This window comes from Symphodus melops, assembly GCF_947650265.1.
Source record: "Symphodus melops genome assembly, chromosome: 1".
NCBI classification, from domain to species: domain Eukaryota; kingdom Metazoa; phylum Chordata; class Actinopteri; order Labriformes; family Labridae; genus Symphodus; species Symphodus melops.
The window spans coordinates 4,908,111-4,935,744 of NC_136691.1; the positions used below are offsets into that span (position 1 = coordinate 4,908,111).

General features: G+C 40.7%; 2 protein-coding genes across 3 annotated transcripts in view; one reads left to right on the forward strand and one right to left on the reverse strand.

Annotated features, from left to right (window-relative positions):
• syne2a (spectrin repeat containing, nuclear envelope 2a) overlaps positions 1–1,706 on the forward strand; it is an 86,454-nt gene extending 84,748 nt beyond the window's left edge. The window contains exons 109-110 of the mRNA XM_079362720.1: positions 196–290; positions 546–1,706. Coding sequence (XP_079218846.1) covers positions 196–290; positions 546–753 — 303 coding nt within the window. The 3' untranslated portion in view covers positions 754–1,706. The remainder of the gene's footprint in view (positions 1–195; positions 291–545) is intronic.
• A 1,023-nt stretch (positions 1,707–2,729) lies between these two features.
• On the reverse strand, positions 2,730–25,149 carry esr2a (estrogen receptor 2a). 2 transcript variants are annotated; one of them, XM_079342675.1, is made up of 10 exons: positions 24,933–25,149; positions 15,290–15,552; positions 14,701–15,151; positions 14,402–14,568; positions 12,723–12,839; positions 11,202–11,510; positions 9,585–9,723; positions 7,989–8,122; positions 5,900–6,083; positions 2,730–4,947 (listed from the first exon to the last, which is right to left on the reverse strand). In XM_079342675.1, exons 3-10 carry the CDS (start codon positions 15,108–15,110, stop codon positions 4,704–4,706), a joined length of 1,704 nt encoding a protein of 567 aa, XP_079198801.1. In that variant the 5' UTR covers positions 15,111–15,151; positions 15,290–15,552; positions 24,933–25,149; the 3' UTR covers positions 2,730–4,703. The 2 variants fall into 2 exon arrangements, with proteins under 2 accessions (XP_079198801.1, XP_079198800.1); XM_079342674.1 differs by having other exon boundaries at positions 14,701–15,552.
• Between the last annotated feature and the right edge of the window lie 2,485 nt (positions 25,150–27,634).

Consider the following 27,634-nt stretch of genomic DNA (forward strand, 5'->3'; position numbering starts at 1 on the left):
ATCACTTACCTTAGGTTATATGACATGAGGAAGGACCATTCAGGTTTAGTCTGGGTAACTTGTACTTTCTCTCTGGATCAATAAAGTGTTAATCTGTCTATCTACAAGCAAAATACTTTTTTTTTTTTTACATGCCAAAACTGTAAGTTCAAATATGAGCTGTGACAAAGAATAACGTCTCTGTCTTGAATGCAGGAATGTGAGTCTGCATCAGAGGTTCAGGGCCAAAGCGTGTCTGCAGATCCTTCTCAAGAGGCTTCAAATTCAAAGAAAAGTTCCTCTACTCAGAGGTAGGCATAAAGGACGTCTTCTGGACATGTTTGTAAACTGTGTGAAATAAATCAGAAGTTCAGATTTTCTAAAAATGAAGTGTGGTTCATCTAATGAGTCTGAAGGCTCGTCAGATTTGAAGTCTTCATGATTTGTCCGTTTGTGTCCTGTTTGATGATTTGTCTGTATTTGTGTGTCCTGTTTGATGATTTGTCTGTATTTGTGTGTCCTGTTTGATGATTTGTCTGTATTTGTGTGTCCTGTTTGGCGTGCAGAGAGAAGAGAGCCTCGTCCCCGCCTCGCTCCTTCTTCTACCGGGTCCTCCGTGCCGCCTTCCCCCTGCACCTCCTCCTGCTGTTCCTCCTTCTCCTCCCCTGTCTCATTCCCCTGTCAGAGAGCGACCCCACCTGTACCACAACCAACAACTTCGCCCGCTCCTTCTACCCCATGTTACGCTACACCAACGGCCCCCCGCCCACATGACTAAACAATGAAGAAATATATCAAATACACACGGAGAAACACTAGCCACCTTTTTGACACTAAGTTTTCTAACATATAAGATGTTACGATTATAAAATGATTGTCTCAACAACAACAAAAGTCCAAAGTGCATAAATTGTATTTAAGTATCTATTTGAAAAGATTTGATATCCCACAGTATTTATTTATTAGAAATGCACTCGAGTGGTTTGTTCAAGGAAGGAAAGACGCCTTGTGAACAACAAAATGATATTTTAGTCAAATGATTCAAAGATCTTGATGCCGTCAAAAGCAAGTTTTAGTGGATTCAAGCAGAAAATGACGACTTGTGGTGGGAAAAACAGCAAAACTATTTAAGCAACTTGACAAGACAAACACTGAACCATTGAAACCAAGTGAGCAAAATACAGAAAAATGCCAGCTTGACCTTTTGCTAAATTAGAAATTGATCACTCCTGTCTACACGTTGTCTACATCTTGTCAGGTATATGTTTGTATTCAGAAACCACTCCTGTCATTGTCCTCTAAGGTTGTTTTTATTTGTACTTTAACATTTAATCATGTTTATCTTGACCCTGCAAAGACAGGCAGCATGCTTAATTTTCTTCTTTTGGATTGTTATCAAAGAAGTTAATTTTTTCAGCAGTAAGACACTGGTTAAATTTGAATGTATTTTTTTATACAACCAACAGTACAAAGATTTTTTTTAGGGTTTTGCAAAGCCGTTTTTTTTTTTTTTAGCAGTTTTGTACACAAAGTTGTATATTTTTTTTAGCTTTCTTGAATAGATTGTGAGCGGACATTTTCACGCCTCCACTGCACTGTTGAACACTGTCTGTAGATATAGAGGGATGATGTGTCTGTACAGATTTTAATAATATAATGTTTATTTATGACATCCAACGCTGGATTTATGCTCCTCATTTACTGCTAGTAAAAAATGATTGTCTTAACTCTTTTTTACTGCTTTCTTCATTTTGACAAAACTGGTGATGAACTTGTAAATACGCTGAGCTCGACTATGAAGCCTTTTTGGGGCTTTTATCAGAAAGTGTCTCTGCCCCAGAGTGGATCGAGTCAGACATCAGGGAGAGAGAAAAAGAGAGAGAGTGAGGAATGACATACAGGAAAGGAGCCACAGGTCAGATTTGAACCCTGGTCGCCCGCTTTAAGAACTTCAGCCTCTGTACATGTGGCACTAGGGCTGGACGATATAGACCAAATCTCAATATTTATTTGATAAATGGCGATACTCGAAATATATCGATTTGTCTTATATTAACAGTCTGTTGCACAATCATGTTCATCATGTACATAAAAAATGTTTGTGGAACTTATTCATTTTCTGCATCACATTATAAACAGTTTCTTGTTATCGATTCGTTTCTTTAACTCGGCTCAGAGAGAGAGAGAGAGGAGGCCCAGGGTGAAGATGAGAGAGACACTGAGATGAGAAATAAGTGAACTGGCAGCTCTGCAGAAAACACAATATTATTTAAATGCAACATAAAATATATCGCCATGAACAATCTTGTCTTACCCTATATCTTTAAAACTCAATATATCTCCCAGCCCTATGTGGCGCCCAAACTAACCACTCGGCCACCAGCGCCCTAATGCTATAAGAAGCTGAAAGGAGACGTGGTTAGAAGTCAGACCTTGCTTTTGTTCCAACTGTTTTTAAAGAGGGCCAAAAAGTATGTGAGCAATTAACAAAATAAAATGGACACACACCTGTGTTTCACCCAATCAAGTTTCTCTTGTGTTGAGGATGGAGCAAACAGAGAATAATATACCTGGTTCTAGTTCTTGCAGGCTTTTCACGAAATGTTTTCAATCATTTCTGGTTTCTTTAAAAGTTGATCACAGTATGCTGCACAGGCAACGTACAAACACGATACATGAACTCAGAGGACATAATGCTGACTTGTTTCTTATCTTCGTTATGTGTAAATCAGTCCAAGGAAAGAAAGGTCATCGGTATAACAGGTTTGCTTTATTTGATGATATAACAAACAGAGCATGTGTAAATGTATGAAATGAGAACAAATGATCATCTTCATATAACATGAAAACAGGGAGCCAATGATTGAACACTTCCTGATGATATGTGAGGTGGATGAACAGAGAGGAGACTAGGTTAGATTACTGGCTGAGAAAGCTGCAGTTGAACCAACCAGTCTTCAGGATTGCACAAATCCATCTTTACGAAGGCTTGAGTCTTGCTCTCCATAAAAGTGCTAGTATACTGGACATCTGTGTTTATGTTTCAGAAACAGAAGATTACAACATTTTGATTTTGACAGCAGATCCTAAATAGAAGGTTTTCTAGAAAGATTGAGGCCTAGATTTAGAGAGGCAAAAACACCAATTTAAACCAAACCCAAACATATGTGCAACTTGTCCTCATTATGAACCGGATACATAATGAAACTCGTCCCAGAAAAGGCACATGGAGCACAAAGTGAGTACAAAGTGATCGAACTGTTCCCATGTCTGTTAATAAGAGTGTGAGCAGAAGTGAAGCAAAAAAGCCGTCACGACTAAACCAGTGCAGGAGTTCATGGAGGGCGGTAGCAAGTTTTCAAACACAAACATAGTTTCCTTTTTTCTTTAAGCAACACTCACATAGTGGTTATGATTCTTCACAGGTATGACAATAACACCTGAACTGTACAGTACACAACAAAGTAATCAGGATAGCGCCTTCAGGTGAGAGGGTGTCATCTGTACAGCGCCCTCTAGTGGTCACCAGGAGATCTGCTGTGATGCATTCTTATTGGGCAGGGCCTTTATATAATGCTAATTACTAGGGCTGGGAATCTTTGGGTGTCTCACGATTTGATTCTTAGGAAAACGATTCAGAATCTATTTCGATTCAAAACGATTTTGTCGTCATGGATTCAAAGTCTATTTTTGAAGTAGTACAAACTTCAGGATCTACTCCAGCCATCTTGTGACTTTATTTGGCCTTCTACTGAGTTAAAGGGCTAGCCTTATCACTTAGCAGGGAGTGACTGATTAGCCAAAGCAAATCGATCTATGGAAGGTATGAATCTATTTACAATCTCAGAATATAAGAATCTCGATTTTAACATAAATCGATTTTTCCCCCTCCTCTACTTGACTAGCTGCAGACTGTAGCTTTAAATTTAGAAAGCTTTAAATGTGTGAATATACCTTTAAGATATAATTATATAATATATTCTGTAGTTATTAAACTAAAAAAAAACTATCCTGGCTATAGCTTTATGTTTAGTACAAAGATGTGTGTGACCAAAATTTAGAACTATACCCTTAAGACAAAATGATACCATCGGCAATATCAACTGGGTCATTTTAATGGTAATATTACTTCTCTTAAACATACCAAATTAAGGTAACATGTCATGTAGTTCCTGTAATTCCAGTTATTACTGCATTAATGCAAACACAAAATCTCATTAGTCTCTCCGTACTGTGTGCATGTCATCATTTAGCTGAGGCTCATGGATATATATGTAAAACAGAGGGGTATCTATGTTTTATAGCCAGATTACCTTCTCGTGTGTTGCATTCTCAGTCTGACCTCCGGGTGAACACCAGGTATGCATCAATCAGAAAATTGTGACAGCAGTGAATCTGGTTAGAAGAGATGTTATTTACGTTGTAATGATGAGAAATAAGCGGCTCAGCCCAAGACCATTAAGGCAGCAACATAGAACACAAATATTTGAGCGAGTGCTGGTGCGACTTGACAAATAGGGACAGTGTGTTCTTCATCTTTCCGTATGTTGTGGTAAGGCAATTGATATGGCAAGTTTGGTCTAACTGATTCAAAAAGTTCATCAGAGTTAGTGCACAAGAGTGTCAAAGCTTTACATTCACAGACATTGTTTGTGATCTGCACAAGGTCCCAGTAAAAAAGTCTCATGAGTCTTGAGAAATGAGCAAAGCGTTTAAAATTCACTTCACTGGACTAACTGCTGTTCACCTTCTCCTGCACCTGCCATGCTGCTGGGGGTCCAGGTATTTGAGGGCCCACTAGCGGGGCTGTTTGGCCGAGCAGGAGCCTCATTCGGGTCCTGTTGAGGAGGGCGGGGAGGGAGACGGGAGCTGTGCATGATGTGAGCATCCAACATCTCCAGCAGCAGGTCATACAAAGGCACCATGTTCTTCATTTTCATGCAGTGGAGGTGGTCCATACCTTTGTTGCTGCACGAGAAAAACAAAGGATAAAAGAGTATTCACAAGGTCTACTTCATAGTCGAGCTAGGTAGCTTTTTTATCAGCACATTAATAAGCATGTATTTATTTTGATCATAAAAAAAAATTCATTTTAAAAGATGAGCTGTAAATGTGAGGTAATTTAACCTAACAAACCACGACTGTTTTCCTCTGAAGTCAAGAGTCAGAAGCTTAGGAAGTATATTTTTGAATAAATGTTCTGATGTATATTGGCAAGCATAATCATTCACTACAGTATTCCTGATTTATTCACAACTAAAACAAAATATATCCGTGGTAATTCGGGCCACTTTTCAAGTTGAAGTTCCACCTTTCATCTTAAGCTAGTATCACGCAACAGCTAATGTTAGCTTCTGGCCTCTTCCCAGCTAATATTATGGTTAGCTATAAAAAGGCTGCATGCTAACATTAACTGGTGTTGTCTGAGACATTGGAAAGGTACTAAATTCAAGCTAACATGAATTTGAGAGATGACGCAGTTGAATTTCAACATTACCCGTTTTCTGGTGGATGCTCATATGAAAGACTTATTTTTACTACACTTTTCATAACCTGTTAGCTAATACAGCTAATGTTAGCTTACAGCTAGAAGGTGGCTGCTGGCTAAATTTGACTGTTTGTAGTCTTTGATGATTCAATTGGAAAGGTGTACATTTCTAGCTAAAAGTAATGTTACAAAGAAAGCAGTTGAGGTTAACACAAGCTATGATCTGTTGTTTTTAAGATTTAATTATTCAATATCAGATCAATATCAGATCAATCTGACATGGGTCGAAATGAAACGCCAATATATGGTCTTTTATTAGCCAAGAAAGTCTAGGGACTGAATTTTTAATAAATTTTTAATAAAACAGAAATTCAAACTGGCAAAGTGTCGTCATAGCATTTTATTGGCATACATGCTGTCTGTCTCTTTTACCTGACATGGCGAATGTGTGACAGCAGCATGAGCAGGTGGGCGAGGCGGGTGTACTGTTGGCGGAAAGTGAGGCCAGTTTTGGCGATGGCCAACACCAGGGCGTCTGTCACAGCGTCCAAAAGACGCATAAGCTTAGAGCGACTCTGCAGCTCCTCGCTGGTGTCTGAGGAGCCGAGGCACATGTCTGGTGACACACAGACACAGAGAGGCGTTAAAGACGCCACATTGAAAATGTCACGCTGGTAGATAGCAATCCACCTGGAAGCTTGGTTTGGCTCAAGGGTTCTGTCAAAAAGACATTTGTGCCAGCTCATTGGTCATTATCTGTAAAGTTCAAATTTGAATGACAATAAAGGAAGTCTAAGTCTAATGTTTCCTTTCAATCAATTAGTTAATCAATCTTTTTTGTCTAGCACCAATTTACAACAAACTATCTCAAGGCACTTTGCAAAGAGCAGGTAAATGACCTCGTTGCTAAGACCTAGCATTAATCCATCAGCTCCAGTAAATGATGTCACAGCGATAAAGGCTGGCTCTGTCTTTCTGTGTCTTCAGAAACATTTTATTATCATTTGAAGCTACAGGAATAGCTAGTTAAAGCAAGTCTCAGTGTGGTGATGGTCCCAGTTTAGTACCTTTCTTTGTGCATCTGTGGTTGAGTTTTATGCATTTAAATGGCCCATCTAGGGACAGGCATTGTTAATTATCTTTGGCTATAAATGCTGTAGTGTGGCAACAGTTAATGTGCTCTATACTTGTTCGTAAACATTTAAACTTCCTTCCTTGTCTTTACTTCAGGAGCCCCTTTGACCTTGCTGTTTTTTTGGCAGTCGTGACAGATGTGAAGTTTTGCCCTGGTATTTTACATTTTCTGCCTCTGTCCTCCTCATCTAAATATCATGTTTAGCCCGAAGTATTGCTAACCCTATGACTTCAAAAAGACCACAGAAAAGTTTCTGGCTTTGCCTTCTAGCTCTGGCAGAGGTGCCCCCAGCTTGTGATTATTTTCCATACACACTGTTCCTAATACAGAAGGATAACACGAAGGCTTTCATCAATGGGACATCAGCTCGTTTACTAGGAGCAATACCCTGACAGTAAAGCAGCTAAATCCAGCCATCATTACATCTGATCATTCAGACATGTATTTTTTTTCTTTCGACTGTGTAGAAACCTGGAGCCAAAATGAGTCAGAGAAGTTAATGAGAGTAGCCCGACAAACAGGTTTAGAAAAGTAATGATTGCATTGACACAATCCAGATTAAAGGGATACTTCACTCATTTGCATGAAGCTGTGTATCATTACAAACATGGTAGCAGTGTTGAATGGTTGTGAGTCCAGCCCTCATTTTGCCCTGAGACAAGAAAAATATGTTTTTCTTTGCCTGGAAGTTTTCTTCATGTGATGCAATATGACACTTTTTGTATCACACGGTGTATCACATACAGACGGTGTCTGTATGTCTTGGGCAGCCTCCTTCTCGTTTGTGCAGCAGTGAGAAAACCAAAACAGATAACTTGTGTTGTTGCCAGAGAAGACTGTGTGGGAGTCAGGAGTGTCCAAGGAAAGGTTAAACAGAAAGAGCATCTGAAGAGGATAAGCTGCCAGTGTAGTGCAGACTTCGTCCATCCTGCAGTCCTACTCGCTTCACTTTCAACAGGGTGATCATTTATTCAAATAAAGGAAAAAGGCTGGATAATTGCAGTAATTATTGCGCACAGGAAAACAACAACAACATTTTATATAACACATCTGAGGGAGGTAGAGTGAGAACTCCACATAATGCTAATCCTATTGAGGAAGACATCTCTTAAAGAAAAGAACGCAACACTGCTAAAACTCAGACTTTCCACCAGACGAAAGCTAATATGGAAGAGATAGAGCTAAAAAAAAAACAACCTCCATTGACTCGAACAGTGGGGGCAAACAGAAACATTAGTCTGGCTCTGCGCGTCTGCCTGTGACTCATTCACAGACTAACGTCACATAACATGTTCCCATTAAGGTTTCAACTTCTAATACAACTGCTTCACACTCTGCAGACACACATACACACACACACCCACACAGCGAAGCATGTATACTCACTGGAGTTGAGGAGGATCATGGCCTTGAGGCAGACGTACTCCTCCCTCTGCAGCTTCAGCTCTCTCACTCTGGACGTGGCGGCGACCAGCATGTCAAAGATCTCAGAGAAGCCCTGCACACAGCTCCCCTCCTCTCTGAAACCAGACACAAAGACACAAGGAGGTTTTTTTTATCATGAAGCATAAAGCTGAAGATTTCTATGAATAAATGTTGCATGAAGAAGTGAATATGAATCTAATTGCCATGATGGATATAATCTGTATCATGCAATAATAAACCAATAACAGAGCTGTTGGCAGAACGCCCTTTATGGTTTACAAACTACCCGTACTACTTTTATATCCTACTCATTCTGCCTTGAAGAATGTCAGTAATTCCCTTGTAAGGCAGTAAGTGTACAGAGTGCCACTGACTGCCGTCTGTAGGAACATGAGCTGAACACTTTATCTAACACACTTTTTTTTCCCCATCTGCCCACGACTCCGCAGCTAGCTCTGCAGCATGCACTGCACGGACTCATGATAACATCATAAAGGCCACAACAAAGGAAATTGCAAAATGCAGATGCACATTTGGTGAGCTGGGAACACTTTGTTCCAGCTTCTCATGCTGCTAAATACCAGCAGATATACAGCATGTTTCTAACCAAATGTGGACACACGAGGAGCTGCTCTCTTATTGTACGGGTCTCAAAAGCTGTGAAGGAGGAGATACCATGAACCTCTCAAACAAATCAGTGTCTCTCTCTCTCTCTCAGATGAAAAACGTTGTGCAGAGCTACAGCTACATAGGTACAGTATTGCCCTACTCTGCTTACAGTGAGTTAAAGAATTACAAAAATCGACCAGAGCAATATATTTATAGAAAAAGATAAAAGGAATTTAAATACAGATTAGTCAATTTTCTAAAGGAAAACCAAAATCAGACGAGATTGGAAATCCACTGATTGTGGGAAAGATGGAGGTTTATGGTTCTAATGTCTGGTCTTACGTCAACAATACCAAACATAACATCATTTGAAGTTGTAACAATTGAGATTACAATCTTGGTGGATTTGAAAAAATGAAATGTGTATTTTCCCGGGAGCACCTGAGCTCTCTGAGCTCTCGTAGGTTCCTGTGGCTCGTTGGTGGTGGGACAGTCTGATCCCGTGAACCCCCTCCCCATCCTTCATCCTGCATCTCCCCCTATTCCATTTAAGATAAGATAAACCTTTCTTCATCTCGGCAGACGGCTGTTCATCATGAGTCTGAGTCTGGTTTGGCCAATGATTTCTGCCTGTGAAAAGGTTGGTTTTTTTCCCACCACTGTAACTTTGCTGAATGTTGTTTTGTGCTCAGGACGGATTAACGTTTGCCTCTTTGTAAGATAGCAAAGCGTAAAGTCTATTACATGCTTTTTGTAAAGTGTCTTCAGATGACATTTGTTATGAATTGGTGTGATTCAAGTGAAGATTGATACAGAAGCACTTACAGAAAACAAATACTCCTAATACTTGTAGAAAAACAGGAACAATTCAGTCCTTTATCAACATTGCCAGCAAACAGTCTTTTTTTTATCAGCCTTGTATGTTTTGTGACTTCTTGTGAGTAGTACCTGCTCAGGCTGAGGTCGGGGGAGAAGATCAGTTTCCCTGGGTGGTCCACAGATCTCCACATCAGCCCCACCATCAGCACCTCCAACCAGCAGCACTCCAACAGGTGCACCTGGTCTTGGAGACTGATTTCCACAAACCCTAAAGAAAAGAGAGGACCAAGTAAATGTGTGCATCTGTGCGCTGCAAGAGAAACTACATGAACCTTATTAACTGTAATAAGTTTGGTACAGCCTTTCGAAAGGTAATTACCGGCAGAGTGCATAGCTCAAGTACTCATCAGCTAAACAAAAAGCAGAAGTCATTTGGAGAAACATGAAAGAACATCATGTTAAATGCCAAAACCCTGAAATCATTATCGGCAAACCCTTACTGTGTGGCTGCTCCTCACTGCGTATTCAGTTTTTTCCATTCAAGACTCAAGACGTGAGTAAAACTAGACGCCTAGGAGAGGAAGATTAATCAGAGGATTGTTCAAACCGGTGTTTCAATGAATAGTTGAATTATAAAAAGCTGATTACTTTGATTGAATACAAAAAAAAAGTGAAAATGGGACAAACAAAAAGAGACGTTCTGATTTTTCTTTATTATCTTGAGCAGCTACAATCAGATTTACTTGTTTATACACCAATACCAATGTAAAAAAAGGGGGGAAAAAAACATACAATATCTGATCATTAAGATTCCAGTTTTATTTTTTTATCGCCTCATTGTCTTTTATGAGGCTCCAAATGAGGTCAAAGAACTGATTTGCTGCACACCCTGTAACAGAGAGGTACACTCTGTGCCCTTATCTGACTGCAGCCGGGTTTCAAGGGACTCCTCCTGACCGAGGACACACAAACATGTCCCTTCAGGTTCAGGTTAAAGGTTTCTGTGTCATACGGTCTAAAGCTCACAGATGGGTTGAAACGCGCTGAGGTCACAGGGGGGGCACTTTGTTTGAAAACATTAAGAAGTGGCGCATGTTTAATGAACAGAGACAAAGTTATGTCACAGCTCATTGTCCACTTTTATTTTCAGAGTTTAGCAGCACTGCGCTCACATGCTAAATAAAGCACAGACAATCACTTTGTTTGGCCAGGATGAGTCATTAACTCCGTTCTTTTCTGCAAGACTGTGCAAGAAGAACAATATCCAGACACTGTGTGTCATGTCATTACAGCAACTGTGTCCTGGCACATTTTTATCAGATTTTTATAAAAAGAAATGTTATCTTAATTACCTTAGATTTCTCTTTGGGTTTTTTTTACATCCTTCACTAGGGATGTAAAGATTAATCTTAAAATCGTGATAAATCGATTCAAAGGTGTCACATGGGTACTCTGAAGAATGAATCTCAATAACATGGTGAGCACCTGTAGAGCAAGATTTTGAAATAAAGGACACACCACCGTCTTTTAAAGAGTGTGGAAGCATTTTGGCTTCCCCGAGACAGAAAATGAAAGAGGTGAGAAGAAAACAAACAAAGTCAAATAGCTCCAATCACTTTAAGAAATGTGTCACGAAGGGATAAACAACACGTGGCTCTTGCTTTCATTTGGGTTAAAGCACTTTATGTGAATGCTTTTAATTAGAGCTTATCGGCAAATCACTTTTTCAAAGTGTCTGACACACACCTGGAATTTTCTTGGCCCAGCTGATCATGTGAACCAGCTCTTTGTCTGCCAGGTTCGTGAGCGACATCATGATGTTTGCTTCGGTCAGCGGCCTCTTCATGTCATTCAAGAGGTAGATCTCCGGCGGCTCCGCCTCTATTATTCGCTCTATCAGCTGCTCCGGGGTCAGTGCAGAAGGGTTGGGCGCGCTCCACAAAGCTGCTGTTGATCCAGTTAACAGTGCTGGTGCGTCGGGTCTGCTCTGCGGCGGTGGTCGGGTCACACGCTTCGTCGGAGGGGTCCTAAAGTTCACACGCTCCTTACGAATACCTGTGACGGAAAGTGCAGAATAAAGCAACCAATCATCCTGCTGTGGTCAAATTCTGCATTCAGTTAAGTCATTTCAGTCGGATCGCCGCGACCCGCCTCCGCCCAGGTCACCTCCACTCCAGCTCAGCAGAGTTCAGATCCAACTTTAGAAACCCACTCCTCACCACATCCTGCATGTCAACCTCACTACCCCGGAGAGAAGTGTTGTAACCGCATCATGTTTTTCAACTTCCAGCTTATGTGGAACAAGATCTTTCAGATATTTCATTTACAGACGTGAAGAATTTTAAAAAAGTTTACTCTGCTTTTTAGTGGGAGTTTCATTTCCCTCAACATTCAGGGAAAAATCTGTCCAGAGAATAAAGCTGCTTACGCTGTCTATCAGGTGTTTTTAGGGAAGGTGTTGGCAGTCAGTGAAGTGTTTTTTTTAGAGATTCGCCAGAAAAAAAAAAAGTGAAGTTTCAGTCATTTGACTAAACTGTATTTTTTAAGAATAAACTTGAAGCTTTCCTTTTTGATAACTCTTATATAGTTGGGCTGGCAGAAGTACAGACCAGCTCACAGTTATGCTGCTATAGTCTTAGAGTGCCGGGGGAACTGGTGGCACATTGAGCTCCTATTTCTCTCGTTCTCTATCTCGCTCTCTGCATTCACATCATGTTACTGCATGAAGATATCTGTAAGTCTCTGTTACTAACCACAGCTTTTCCTGGGAGCTCCTGAGCTCTCTTAGGTTCCTCTGGATCGTTGGTTTCTTGCCACATTAGCTTTTCTTAAACGTTGCTCAAGTGCTACGCTGACATTGGACTAATGTGGGTTAAGCTGTTATAGTAAATCAAACAAGAGTTGCTGGCTGGACATCTAAACTTGGTTGTGATGTTGAAAGTTTTAGTTTCAATATTCTTCTTAAATGAATACAGAGGGGACACTAGAAAGCTCAAAGTGCTCTTTAATCAGCTGAACAGATTGAACACTCCTCCGCGGGATCATCATCTGGATGTGAAAAGTAGGGAAACACTGTTGAACAGACATTCACAGACAACTTATGATCTCATTAGATTTAACACTGCAGATGACTTCAGCAAAAATGATAAGAACATGTTTGGTTTCTTAAGCTCTGTCACTCTGTTAGAGCTTCATGTTTGCGGAGAGTAAAAAGACAGACGACAACCTTTGAGGGAGACAAAACGTAGAGAATAGAAAGACACTCACCACACTTAGTCATGCCGACTTCGTGACACTTGCGAAGGCGACACGCCTGGCAGCTCTTGCGGCGATTTTTGTCTATAGTGCATTGATTGGTTGCGGGGCAGATGTAGTCATTGTGTCCTGTAAGAAAAAGAAAGAAAAAAAGAGGAGAATAGCGAGACGTTTAAGTCACATATACAGGAAAGGACGAGAGGAGAAATGATCGGGGGACGAATGACAAAATTAGTATAAAAGTATTGAAATAAAGAAAAGGTTGAGGGCTCCACAGGCTGCTTCACTGCAAAAAGATCTCCAGCTGGAGGATCGTGATAAAAGGCTTGTCGTGTTTTTTTTCAAGCGTGATAATTTCAAGCCCATTTATGAACCGTGAACATCGTAAAACAGAAGGCTGAGTCAGCGCGAGTAAAAAACTGCTCGCTCAGATAGAGAGATCGAGCTACAGTGAACGGCAGGCAAAACACCAAAGCTCTTAAACGTGTTATTTCTTTTTGAGCTTTTTACGAGCTCATAAATTAAGATTACAAATTGTGATGTGGTGTGTTAAAAAGGGATTAACTCCCCACGGAGCGGTCTGCACAGGCACTGATGTTTGATTGGAGTTCTGATGAAACGTATCAAAACTTTTACCAGACTGTCAAAGCCGCTCAGCGATGCTGAAATGGTGCTTTTAGCTACATGCTAACTGCTAGCTACATGTTAGTGCCAGGTTTAATGCCTGTCATGTTCACCATCCATCAGCTGAGCGTAAGCTTCTTCTTTTTTTTTTTTCCCTCTTTAAGGGCGCACTCACACTCGGCCATCTGTACCGTGACTAAGCACGCTTCAGCCCTAAAGTCCAGTTCATGTGACCGATGTGAGTGCTCCCATACGTGCTCAAGCGCACAGTACACTTCCTTGGCACGCTTAGAATAGTTGTGCTTCGACACGCCACTTGTGATGAAGATGCACAAGCACGGACAGGAAACATGGACAGCCTTCGTTGTCCTGGCTGTGTCTGATTATTGTCTTCATTTGATGTTGTGTGTTTTTTTTTTTGTTTTTTTTTACAAGATACGTGCTGCCCTTTGTTTCATTTGGCTTACAGTTTTATAAAGCCTACAAACAGAACAAAGGCCTCCTGACTGAACTGCACGGCATGCTGCGAGCAGAAAAGTATCTGTAAGCTTTTTAACTTGTTTTTTTTTTAATTATTATTATTATTATCTGAGACTCATGAAATAAGCCACAAACTAAAGTCTCTGTTGTGTTCTCTGTGCATGCACAAGCATGGTTAACACTTTCTCATCGACTGCACTGCTGCACGCAACATGCCTCCAAGCAAAAAGATCATAACCAGCCAATCACAGAGGAGGAATTAGGCAGAGCAGCGAGTGGGGACTTAAAAGCATTTTTCACCCCATGTCACACCTACCACTTCATCCTTCCAATCGAGAGACGACCTAATGAGCCCTAATCCACAGCCGCCTCTTAATGGCTGAACCAAAGTGAAAGTTACAGACTAACAATGTCTTCTTGAGCTTCATGAGGTTATTTCTTGCAATAAGGAAAAATTCTAAAACAAAAAGCAACATTCCTCTTAGGTTCTGAAATCAGCCATAATGTGAAAAGAGCTCCACCAGACTTATGTTTTTGTGATGCTGTTCGTCATACATGAAGGGATATTGGACGTTTTTGTGTCTCACTTTGGATGCTCCTCTTGAAGAAGGCCTTACACCCCTCACATGACCAGACGCTGTAGTGGTATCCTGAGGCGTAGTCGTTACACACAGCACAGTAGTGGAGGTCTGCCTTCCCACCCGACGACACCACGTCCTCCTCGCTCTCCTGAGAACGCCTCCTCATGCTCTGACTACGAGAACAATCGTAATTCATCATTTCATCCACAGAAAGAATTAGCAAACAAATCCGGTTTGATTAAGCAGCTGCAGGTTGAGAATGCAGCGACACCACGTTAGTAGAAAGTAGTGAAGCACTGTCCTACCTGCTTGATAAGACGGTGTCCAGCTGCGACAGCTCCACCCATTTCGAAGGAGACTGAACTGGCTGTCCAGGCTGAGAACGGGCCTGAGAGTGGTGGAGAGGTATGGGGGGTCTGACGTGACCGTGGCTGGACCAGAATAATGAAGGGCTTAGTGACTGACGGACGGAGGCACAGTCTGAAATTCCCGGAGCAGCATAACTGAAGATAGTTGGACTGTAGAAGGGTATGGTGCTGAAGTCGTGGCCGAGGTCGTTGTAAGGGGAGGGTATGCAGATGGGCTGGCTTTTTTCTGAGGAGGAGGAGGAGGAGGTGAGCACTGGAGAGAGGACACAACTTCCAAGTTGACTGGAGTCCACTTTCTGGAGCTGGAGGAGAGGTTGATCCATCTCTGGTGGGGTGGCAACAGCCATCGCTACTACACGATTACCACATCATAGACAAAGACTATCACCTAGAAGAGAGTCATTTTCCGTGCCATCAACTTTACTGAGGGATTGTCATGATCTACAGGTGTGAAATATAACAGAAGTAAAGACCAGCAGGCCTACCTATACAGGCCAGGGTAGTTTAATGTTACTAATGAGCTCACATGGTAAATTCCCAGACAGTTGGATAATTCAGTCAAACCCGTAGTTGGATTTAATGCCTCTCTGCTAATTGTGAAATGTCAGTGTAGAGACGGATTAGATGACCATCCCGTCAAGCAGAGAGCGCTTTGATAGAATCCAGAGCGCAGTGATAGCACAGGTCTGCAGTCCGTCCACCACGCAGCGGGGAAGAAGATCAGCCATGGGAGTCACATCAGAACTGGGCAGCACATGGAGTCACAAACGCAGCCTGGAGTCTTTTCACCTGGAAAACAAATAGAGAAACATGTTTAATTTCAAGTATGTTCTGGAACAAGGGGCTGGATTTCAAGGACTCTCTACAGTCAATGTATGAGCAGTGTTTTTTCTCAGGGAGTGTTGTCTGAACCGTATCTGATCCCCCACTCTGAGTCTCTGAGGCAGATGATACAGAGTCCCATAACTGCTTTAAATGGCCCCATGTATGGAGGCTGTAGTCCTCACGCGGGAGGGCCGGGTTCAACTCCGGCCTGTGGCCTCTTTCCCACATGTCACTCCCCTCTCTCTCTTGATTTCCGACTCTGTCTCCTGTCTATCTCTAATAATAGCATAAAAAAATACCCTGTTGTTCTCATGTTAATCACATTTCGGACTAAAAAGGCTGCGTGGGTTGTACAGTCGCGTTCCGATGTGTTTTTATATTCTCTTGTGCTATATGGGTAATGCGCAATTTATGACGTGTTGTTTCGCATTGGTATGTGCCTTTCTGTTTCCATGTTGATGTTTTTTTTTTATTTAGTGGCAGCAGCTGAATGTTTGGCAAAACACATTTCTCCAAGGGGACAATGAAGTGTTGTGCTAAAAAGGAATCTCAGCAATGCAAAGTTATTATTAACAGCCTTGAAACATCAAAGTCCTTCAGAGAACACATGAAGATTTGAATTTAATTGGTTGAAGCAAAACCATGAAAACCTGTGGAACAAAGCAACAATCTCTAATAAAAAGCGGAGTCGTTCTCAGTGGCGACACCTGTGGAGATAATCGGTAGAGCAGATGCGTTTCAGCCTTAATCAAAAGTTAGATCACTCAAACTCGGATCCAACCGCAGTCAGACAGCTGAACACTATTTCTTTTCATGCTTGTTTCAATCCATTCATTTTATTACAATTCATAACTAACAACATGACCTCTTTCAAAATGAACAAAAACATACTAAATGTAAGTCATCTTTTTCTCAGACAACGTCTCAACAGAAGCCAGGCTCTCGAGTAGACAGAGCTCCCCCAACCTTCAGCAAGGCAATCTGCCACCACCATCTGACTGTGCCATCCCCCTTAACCATCGCTGTCCTTATCCATGCATGGCCGTCTACGACCTCGACCTCAAAATATTGCGTCTTGCAAAAGTTGGGCGTTGCAATATTCCTGACATTATTTTATGATATGGACTTATTATGATGATGGAGAGTAAAGCTGCTAAACCAGAAAGGTCGAAGCTTCCAGCAGGATTTCATGTTATCATGTTGAAGTGGAAGTGGTGTCTGAAAAAGTGGCAGGTAAATGGGAGCGCAGGATTTATAATTTCCCGTAGACAGAGACAGCTGGAGGACAAATGAACACAACACATGCTCGATTATTCTCAAGACATGTGATACAGAAACTTCAGCAGAGTTTTGCTCATTCTCTGGGTGGTAGGAGTCTGTTTTCAGTCAGGGGTTGGTGCAGATTTTCCCCACCTTTCTGGCATAAAGCTCACTTCTGGAAGTCGTTATTTATCTTATAAGAAAAAGGGCGCCGTTAATCTTGCCGACTGGCTGAAAGAAGCTCTGATTCGGCTCGCCAACAAAACTCAATAAACCATAGGACTGGCTGGAGTCTTGTGCTGCAAGCGTGAAATGAAAAGTGATGAAAACTGCTGGTAATTAAACTCGCAATGCAGCAACAAGTGCTGATTTTTTTAAGTTAAAATGTTATTAAAGAACCTTTACTGATCTAAAAAATGGAGCAAAATAAACTCTAGTTTTATTATCGACAACATTCCAGCACATGTTTCTGCTTCTTCTTCAGCACTGATATTTATTAGCCATGTGCACCACTAAATTCACCACTGCATCCACTATAATGAGGGTGGTTTGCTTCCCTGGATTGAGAGATGAAATTATTATGGGTGGTATTATTTTCATGAAGTCCAGGTTGGATAATAACCATCATTCTTTAAATCTATGCGTCACTGGAATCCTGGGCCACTTTGAAGTCGCTCAAGTAACCGGCTGCTTAAAGCATTAATGTCGCAGACTCATTGGATCTCCTGCATTGTTAACTAAAACTCAATATTCGTTCCCGTCTGGACACTGTAGGAATGCACTCAAATCATTTGGAAAGTTGGCTTGAAAAAATTAAAATGCACTTTTCAAATGAAGTTGATATTTTCAATCCGGGTATAAAAGAAACATCAATTATAACTAATAGAAATGTATGAAACTGTCTGGACCATTTCTCAAGACGAGGCGTGAAGGTATGGAGGTCATGTTTGACAGCTCCCTGATTTGGTACACATCAAGAGAGCTTGGCAGAGGCTGCGCTTGGCAGTTTTTATGATTCAGAGTCAGAATCAGAAGAGGCAAACAGACCGACATCTGAAAATCATTGATTTTAATTTTTCACTGTAATTTTTTTGTCATCGGAGGCTTGTGGTTAGCCCGAATCTAAAAGCATTGTCTGTCATCTTGCTTGGAAGCTATGCTAACAGGTTCAGTGGAAAAAGCTGCGAAGAACCGACAATGGCGGAAAGTAGGTTTCAACTTCAAACTTATATGGATGAAGGGGATTTTAAAATCGGTTGTTCGTGGTTCTTTCTATGAGCCGCAATATGATGAGCCGCCGATGGAGGAATAGGAGGTTGCTGCTGTAAAAAAAAAATGTATTTCCCAATTCTACAACATATATGAGCTAATATACAGATTCATGTTTCAACCGGTGAAATTTAACTTTCACAAATAAAAAAAACGTGACGTGATTCTGCCAAACAATGTTTCACAGTTATTAAGGATGAAAACACACGCAGCTCAGCTGTTAGAACAGCTTTAACCTCTGCCCGATAATTTTGTTTGACAAATGATCCATTTCTGGCTTTTTGCACCGAGTGTGTCCTGGCAGTGGTTGGATGGCTTAGCCTCATGTCTCTTCAGCGGTTTATCAATTTGTACGTGACCATCGACACTGATGTCAGGAAACTAAAGAGTTCACTATTTTCTGTTTGATGTTTAAATACAGTTACAGCCAGCTCATCTGTTTCAGTTGGAGTCATAGGAGAATATTAATAATAGAAAGTATTACATTGGGTCACAGACACTTTGCTGTATCATTAACTTCATAATATTGTTATGACTCCTATGTGATATGTCATTTCATCTGCAGGTTATTTATCACTAAAAGCACAGAAAGCTTGCTGTGAAGTTTCATGAAGTTTCCAATGACCTTGTGTCCATACCCGATGAACTGACTCCTTAAACAAAATGAGTCATTTGAATAGAAGTGAAATGAAAAGTGATTGAAGCTAAATCTTTCTACTCCAGTGACCATAAGGGAGCGAAAGCAGATGTGGAAGAGATTTTATGTCTTTTGAAACCTTGACCAAACCTCCTCCTTGACCGAACCTCCTCACTGACAGAAATCCTCCCAGCTTCTCTACAACGCTGCTCATCCTGCCGCCACGAATAACAGCTTAAACTAACGCAAATAAAATAAAATGAAATACAGAAAGTTTTAGTTTCTCTAAATAGGGGTTTCAAGGCAAAGCTGTGGGTGGTTGGACTGTGGGTTAAATGTCTCACTGAAAAGGACCACAATAACTCAACAACCTCAATAAGCAGGTCTTTGGTCCCTGTGGTCTCTGACTATGGTATTACTGCCATACAGGGCTGTCAAAACAAACGCAGAGGTTCCACACTGAACAGAACCCTAACCCTACGGCCACTGTATCCATGGGACTACATGACTGTGCTCTTCCAAACAGTTGTGCAAGACATTGGACTGAACCCCAACTTGACAAATAGAAACTTACTTGACCCCAACAACCCCCCCCCACACACACACACACACACACACACACACACACACACACACACACACACACACACACACACACACACACACACACACACACACACACACACACACACACACACACACACACACACACACACACACACACACACACACACACACACACACACACACACCAGGATACATATCTGATATCACAGTTGCTTTGGGTAAAGCAGTTTTCTATTCAGCTTCAAATCCATGATATCTCTGTTTGTTTCTCATCCTTTTATGAAACCTTTATATTTAACAAAATATGTGGCTCTTCTGCGTCACAGGCCCAGAGCAAACTTAAAAGTTTGTAAGTTGTTGTATCTTTAAGTTTTTGAGTCTACCGTAAATTCCGGACTATAAGCCGCTACTTTTTTCTCACACTTCGAGCACTGCGGCTTCTACTCCGGTGCGGCTAATGCATGGATTTTTTATGGGGGACAATGAGCTTCTGCCGCAAAAACATTTGACTTCGTCACGTCGGATCTTAATATCAGTCATTTTGCGCTTCATGCACGCACCCTCATCATGGAAAACACACGGAGAAATACATATGATGTAGCTTTCAAGTTAAAGGCGATCGACCTGGCTGTCAAAGAAGCTAACAGAGCTGCTGCACGTTAAGATGACACTGACAGCGACAACAGAGACTGAGGAAGTGAGTAATGAAGTCATTCTGAGGCAGTGAATGGATGGACTTTTTCTTGTGAAATATATTACGGTCATCTTTTTCATCAGCCGTGTTACAGACACCGTCGGCTAGGCTTCGTATTGTAACGGTTCATGTTGTAAAGTCAGTAGTTGATAATGTGTTCATAATTCCGATTATGTGGAGAGTCAGTGAATGCACCAGCGAGAACGTGTTGAGCGGCTGTATGAGAGAACGCTGGGGGAGACAGTTGGATTGTTGCGGCAAGTTATGGTTTTGTTCTCCGCTGTAAACGGCGTGGTCACGGCCGACAGTGATCGGGTTATTAAAAGTTATTATTTGAACGCTCTCGTCGTCCTTTAACGTCCGTACGGACGCTACAGTATTTGCGGATGTTACCGGTAGCCTACGTCTGTGTAAATAGCTCTTGTTATAGCGTGGACACCTGCGGCTTATAATCAAGTGCGGCTTATATATGTACAAATACATTTATTTACTTATTTTTAGCCGGTGCGGCTTATATCCAGGTGCGCTCAATAGTACGGAATTTACGGTAAATGTGTGGCCAATATTTTGAAAAAAATAAACTGGAGTTTTTTTATAAAATGTGTAAGTGAAGTCAATCTTGATCACATCAACGGGAACACCTTGGCTAAATGAAAAATAAAAATCAAAGAATCTCAATTCAACATGCATCGACAGCTAAAGTAGCTGTTCAGGCTACTTCACTAAGCTAGGCTTGTCAGCTAGCACCAATAGCAGTTAATCTGGTGTTACTTTTTTTTCTTAACAATAATGAGACTTGATATGATTTTGTTTAACAAACTCAGATATCAAGAACTGAGTTTAAAAATGTATAGTTTTAAATTTCAGTAAAAAGAAGGGAGTTAGCTTTAGCGTATCTAACCAGCTACTAGCAACGTCTATGAGGGGATCTTGAAAAAATATAAAAACATCTATATCTGTAGTACTATTCGGCACACGCATTATCATAAAGCTTGACACTAATCTGAATTTCGACAACAGTATCTTCTGTGTTTTGGCTTTATTCGACACAAACATTTAGTTCTTGTTTCTTAAACCTCCTCATACAGGCTGTTGTCGTGCTGGAAATGCTAAATCTAACTGTTGCTGGAACTGAGGCAGGTTTGAAGCCTTTTAACAAACTGTAACATCATGTCCAAAATCCCTTGAAGTCAGATCAGTCTATGGGTCGGACACACGACTTCTTCAGAAATAACGCTTATCCTTCATGAAACTGAAAGGGGTGAGTTATCCCTTCTCCCCCAAAATGTTTGAGTGCCGATCGAAACCTGAGCTCATCCGATCAATTTCAATTTCTAAAAAAAGGCTGTCATTTCTGCTGAAAATTCTGGCTTTTTTTGAACGCATGTGTATGTAAATTCCAGACCTTCTGCAAGCCATCCTCTAGCCGACAATCGACTGCAGGATTTTGCACTTCCTCATTGGCTTCATTTTTCAACACCAGAGGTTGCAGCTTGAAACATATGCACAACAATGTATTAAACCCAAAATTTTACAAAAGCCAAGTATAGCCGCATCTGATGTGACTAAACTGCTCCTGCAGTGTGCACACACAACACACACATTATTGTGTACAAAGAATCTCCCCCAATTAAATGAAATCATACACAAAGGTCAAAGCCAAATGTCACGTGACAGAAGTATTCCTGCAGTGTATGCTTTTAACACAAAAAGCAAGCTCAAGGCCATGCTGTTTTTCCCATCCAAGAATCTCTCCGCCTCCCTAAACCCAACGGAAACGGATGTGAAACAGATCTGCAGAAAAGACGCAGTACCTCACTTGATACAGTGTGGGAGTATGAGGTGGGATGTGAGTGGTTGTGGCCAGATAATGCAAATAAATAAAAACATGATTAAACTTAATCATTTCTGTCGTTCATTAACCTGTATGATTGTATGTCTGGGGCTGTAGTTGTACTTTAACAAACAGGAGACGACTGATGTGGAGCGGGCATTTGAGGACACTCCACAGCTTATAAGTGAGCGATTGAACATTTTTGTGTCATCTATTTCTTTCCCCGATGTTGCACATTTCACATGTTCGGTGTGCACTTGTGTCAAACGGCCGTCAGCACGAGTATGACTTTTTGATATGGAAAAATGATCTGCTTATTGTCTACCTTTACGGAGTCAGAAGGAAAAGTTTTCAACCGTCCTCGAGTCAGAAGTTGTGGTTTGTGACTAATGCCGAACGACAAGTGACCTTAAAGACAATCAATGATAGTTATCTTAAAAATGTGAGACTGGAAATGTGTGGTTTTCTTACTCTGCTTCAGGTTTAGGTTTGAAATTGCCTGCAACAAAAGCTTGGATCGCTACAGATATTTCTGAATTGTCTTTTGTGCTCTTGTTTGGAGAAAGAAAAATTCACAAATCGATGTTGTTGTCATGAAAGATTTGTTAAAAAAGTACAAGACTGTCGACAGCAAAAATACAGACTGAGACAAGGACAGCTCAGAGTGTCGTTTATGTAAGACTAGCAGTCATGGGGAAAAGAAACTGGTGGTTTAGCAACCAAATCTGCAGATTTATACAAAAAGAGGCTGGTAGTTTATTGACTCACGCACAAATTAATGTTATATCAGGCAGGAATTTAAAGGAGTAATATAGAACTCTGACATGTATAGTTAAAGATATTGGTACTGCGGTCTAAATTCAAAACATTGAAGAAAGCTCTCTCTCCCCGGCCTCCTCCTCCCTATTGTCTATTCGTATGCAGGTTTCAGACACTGAAGCTTCAGTGTTTAGCCAGCTCCGCCTCGGTCTAGAAACTCGAACCTTTTACAAAACGCATCTCAAACAATTTGACCTTGTCACTCGCCATGGAGCTTGTTAGAAAAACGCTTTGGGTAGAATTAGTTATATCCTAATCAGTTCACTTGCCCGCTTTCATCACTGCAACACCTGCAGGTTTACCGTGATCACTGGTACCACATGGAGGGAGAGTGAAGGGGGGTCCAAAACAGCCGTGTGGGGGTGCCTTATAACCACCTACCTTCTCTGGTCACAACAAAAACGGACCAGACTCAAAACGGAAATGGGTAGTATTTTCACATTGAATGTTTCCTTAATGTCTGATGATATAGTACGGCCATGTTATGATTTCATTCAGTAGATATCTTACATGTTGCTCCTTTAAAAGGATTTCACAATGGCGAATCCAGTCTCTTAAATCCTCGACATAGAAAGAGACGGTGAGTCCAGGGTTAGACCAAAAGAAAAACAGGTTCCCAGAATATTTACAGCCTGCATTCTGGTAATTATAGCTGTGGTCAATGATGATTTAAAGAGCTTTCAAGAGCTTTTTTATGGTTGGAGAAGTATTCTCTCCTGTAATGAAGCTTTGTGTGGAGAAAAAGCTAAATTCAATTCTTCTTTCAAAAAAATGTGGCTGCATGTGATGCAAAAACTTTGTAACTAAATTGTGCCGTTTTAAAATCTTATCTCTATGAGCACGTGTGAAAAACTTTTGTGTGTTGAGAATTTGTTTCCTCCCTGAGGGTCTGTAAGAAGGACTTAGTAACTTCATCTTCAGAAGATTGATTTTTAGATGGAGGTTTAAAAAAAAAAAAAGTCTTTCACTTCTTAAACATATTCTGCTCAGACCATCATTACCTGACAAAACCTGTTTGAGATTTTGACTTTTTTTTTGAAATTCAAGTTGCACTATGTATATTTGGTGATGAAATTTGAAAGTTGGAGAAGTGAATTAAATACTCAAACTTTATTTAAAAGGGAAAAATGGGTCTATGTACACTGTTTGAATCAAAAAGGCGACCAGCAGAGTTACAGCTTCACTGTTGCAGAACCACCACAGTAACTTCTCACCAATAGCATTTTATTTTCAAACAGTGCAGGGACCAAATGTTCCTCTGAGGACAGTTTGTGTATGGAGTTATGAACACACGACACAGAATCTGTATAATTCTCCAACTTTCAAATTTCTCTCCCAAACTCCAAAGTGCAGTTGCAATAAGGCTCATCGAGGAAGCATGTTTTAATTCTATCCTTACAATAAGAGTGGTACAGTAAGTCTGTTTTTTACACACACATATAAACCCATTCAAAACACTATTAAAGCTTCAAATATCTCTGAGAGTACTTACAATTAAAAACAGTTGTTTATGTTTTTACACTTACTCTAAAACTTCTGAACTGAAATAAATCCATTATTACACAAACATGAATCTGTGTCTCTGTCTTGTGATTTATATTCATCACTGTTCATCAATTGTTTGATTGTAGTCATTTGAAAATAAAACATGTTGACAGTAAAAGTTTTGGAGCCAACATGAGCAACACAGAGTGGAGTGTCCTCTGAGCAGCTGCTTGATAGCAGCTGCTTGTTTACACAGTGATAAGTGTCTTTTGAAGTGGATGGTTTTCACATTAGGTTTTGTTTGAAATGCCAGGGCAGATTTGGTTTAAACCATATTAAGGTTACAGAAACAGACAAGAGACACAGATCCTTGCATGGACTCACTGTTTCACATGGGCATCTTTTTCTTTTTCTTTTTTAAGATGTAGGACTATCACGAGATTGTTGTCATGAATGTGGATAATTGTTCTAACTGGATGTGCGGTGAGAAAAGAGAACATGTTCAAACCCAGTAAACATCTGGAAATGACACAGCTTGCTAAAAAAAAAAAAAAAAACCCAATCCAATAAAAACCCCACATTGTTATTCTGTCACCTGTTAACCAATCTGAGTAAATGCGCAGTTTCAGGGCCTGCTTCAAGTTTGTTTTAGCCTCAATATTTGATCATAAATCAGGGGAACATTTGGGACTTGAGTTTATTGTTCCGCCTGCAGAGCTGCACGTCAGCCAACACAAATAAGAAGTGCTACAGAACAAACACATGGTCAATGGTCTTACCGCTTACAGAGCTGCAGGGGAAAGTTGCGGGGTCCCGTCCTGGTGTCAGGAGTTGGAGGAAGAGTTTTGCAAAGATGTCACGAAGTGCAGAAAGGCCGAGCACGGAGTCAACTTCTCCCTCTGTCAGATAACGTTCATGTGAGACACGGCTGTCGCTTTCTGCCAGAGGAAAACGACCAGCTGCGTTTCAGGGAAACAGCGTCAAGTTAGAAAATGAGATTGCGCAACATCCGGTCGGGATCTTCAAAATTAAAGTCCTCTTTTAAGCTCTCTAGGTTTCAGCTGGGTTCTGCCAATTTATAATGTATCCTTCTTTATAGTTGCAAGGATGAGATATCGTTATCTGTTCCTACAGTGTTTGCATTTAAACATTAAACATTTAGCAACTGGTAAATTATTCATTTTAGGAGGCCTATCCGAGCATACCTTTTGGGAAATGAATAAAGTTTTCACAGCTTCTTGTGTGTTTCTGGCTTGTTAACCCAAATGTTTACAACTTTAACTAAATTATAATAAATAAATGAACAAAATCTTGTTCTTTGGAGAAAAATAAACATCCAGTACACGATATTGGGCTCTGGAAGAAAAAAAAACTGATCAACAGTTTTTACCATCTTCTGAAATGTTACAGCCTGAACAAACGATTAATCAATCAAAGAAATATCAGGACATTAATGAACAATAAAAAGAGAAAGTCACAGCCCTAGAAATAACCATAGGATAGGCATTTGGGTGTAGCAGCTTTCACACAGTATACAAAGAATAAAGTATATGTCCTACATTCAGAACATTTACAAAAAAAAATGCATGTATGCCTAAAGTCCCAAAATTGAACTCATAAAGAGGATGAGGTATTTCTGAATCAGATTTGGATTTACAAAAAAGGAGTGATCACTGAAGTGTTGAAAGTGAAGTTTGTGCTAGTCTTAATGACTCGGCAACTTATTGAGTAGTACATGAATAATCAAGTAAATTGGACTTTATTCATCTCCAAAATATTGAGGAGTAGAAAGGCAAAAAAAACCAAACAACCCAATTGAAATAAAGCCCATAAATGATGTGATAATAGCCTCTTTGTCCAGTACTTAACCAATTAGCATCTAGAACAGACTGGGAAATATTTTTAAGTACTTGAAATTTGTAGTTATTAATTCATTTTCAAGTTAACTGATTGCTTTTATTTAGAAGTAGCTCGTCTGTGTTGACTTGTATGCAGCCTGTTTCTGTGAACTTGACTTCTCTTGCAAAGTCCAAAGACGTCAGAATTAACCCCACCTTCCTGGTGAGTCTATTCCCACCAGCCAATACAACACTGACTGGTGCTACATTAGACGGGTTGAGTTCTAGTGATCCATTCAAATTAAAGTAAGAGACAGACTGTTAATTCAATCCAAATGTTATTTATTTATTTTCACTCTTGCGTCCTCTGAGGGGCATTTTAAATACAACCGCAGATAAACTTTCCTTTCAGCTTCACATCCATCATGAAATATGGAAATAAAGAAGAAACAATAAAACGTGTATCACACAGTTTAAGCATGAAATACAGTATAACAAAGTGGTGCATACACATTATAATTCTTTGCATCCTATTTTCAAAAGTGTGTCTATAATGTTTATTGTTGTTGTTGCTTTGTGTGTCTTTCCATCTCTCTCTCTTTGTCTCTGTCCCACTTTCTAAGCCCAACACAGCGGCAGCAGACGGCTCTTCAATGTCAGTCTGGTTCTAAATGGCCAACAGGGCACTCCTGTAGGCCTACACCTTGACAGGTGCACAGCTTGCAGGAATATGACAAATAATTCAATAATACCTGGTACAGAGAAAACTACTTCTTCAACGTTACTGTCACTTATTGTGAGCGTGTGCCACACATCATAGATTCATTTTTCATGAGTTTCCTTGTTTGAGGGTTCTGCCTCGTTTTCCCCGTCTACTGTAACTGAGCTCATGGTGGATTTACGTTGGGTCTGATTACGGGATGCTATTGTTGTTGCAGAGTCGTTTATTGAACATCCATTAGGGAATCATTGACAAACTGAGCAGCTTCATTCTGAGAGTGCATTCATGTTAGTAGTGACAGAGTTATGGCATCAATTATCCTGCACAGTGAGTTTGGCCTGTGCAGAGGTCTTGACCTGCGTGCCGTGTGTTAAAAGCCTTCACACACTGAGCAGCAGGGCCCGAGTCTGACCTCTGCTTTCCTCTGAGCTCATTAGCAAAGATTCCCGAGAGGAAATGGTTCACGATTCTGCAGCCGGAGAAGCAAACGGGCCAAAAAGAGGCCAGGAAAACAAACAATGACATTTCAGGAGGGATGATGCAATTAGGCACTGTTGCATAATCAGGGGTCTACAAGAGACTAAATCCAGCCACTAAACAACAGGAGCAACAGATGAGGCGGCTCAGTTTAAGTGTTTTTTTTTTTTAATTTTCATTGATTTTTGTCCAACTGAGAACACGATGAGACACTTTATTAACCCTTTGCAGGAAATGATATCGTCACAGCAAAGTTATCCAGCGTTCAAACTGTGTTCAAGTGAATTAATAAATAAATATGAGTACATATGAATGTCCTCCTTATTGTGATGGCAGTTAAGAGAAAGGACTTTCTGCATCGTTCAGTGCTGCGCCTCGAGGTGATCAGTCTGTTGAATCACATGCAGGGTGTTTCGTGGGTGTGCACGGTTTCTCAGAATGGACT

What these genes read in the sequence shown, in the direction of transcription:
- esr2a (XM_079342675.1), bottom strand. Translation starts at nt 15,110, where the DNA reads ATGGCTGTTGCCACCCCACCAGAGATGGATCAACCTCTCCTCCAGCTC. An exon ending in CCCGACCTCAGCCTGAGCAG is followed by an intron (nt 8,123 to 9,584) that starts GTACTACTCACA and finishes GTCTGGTTTCAG; the next exon opens with AGAGGAGGGGAGCTGTGTGC. An exon ending in TCACACATTCGCCATGTCAG is followed by an intron (nt 4,948 to 5,899) that starts GTAAAAGAGACA and finishes TTTCTCGTGCAG; the next exon opens with CAACAAAGGTATGGACCACC.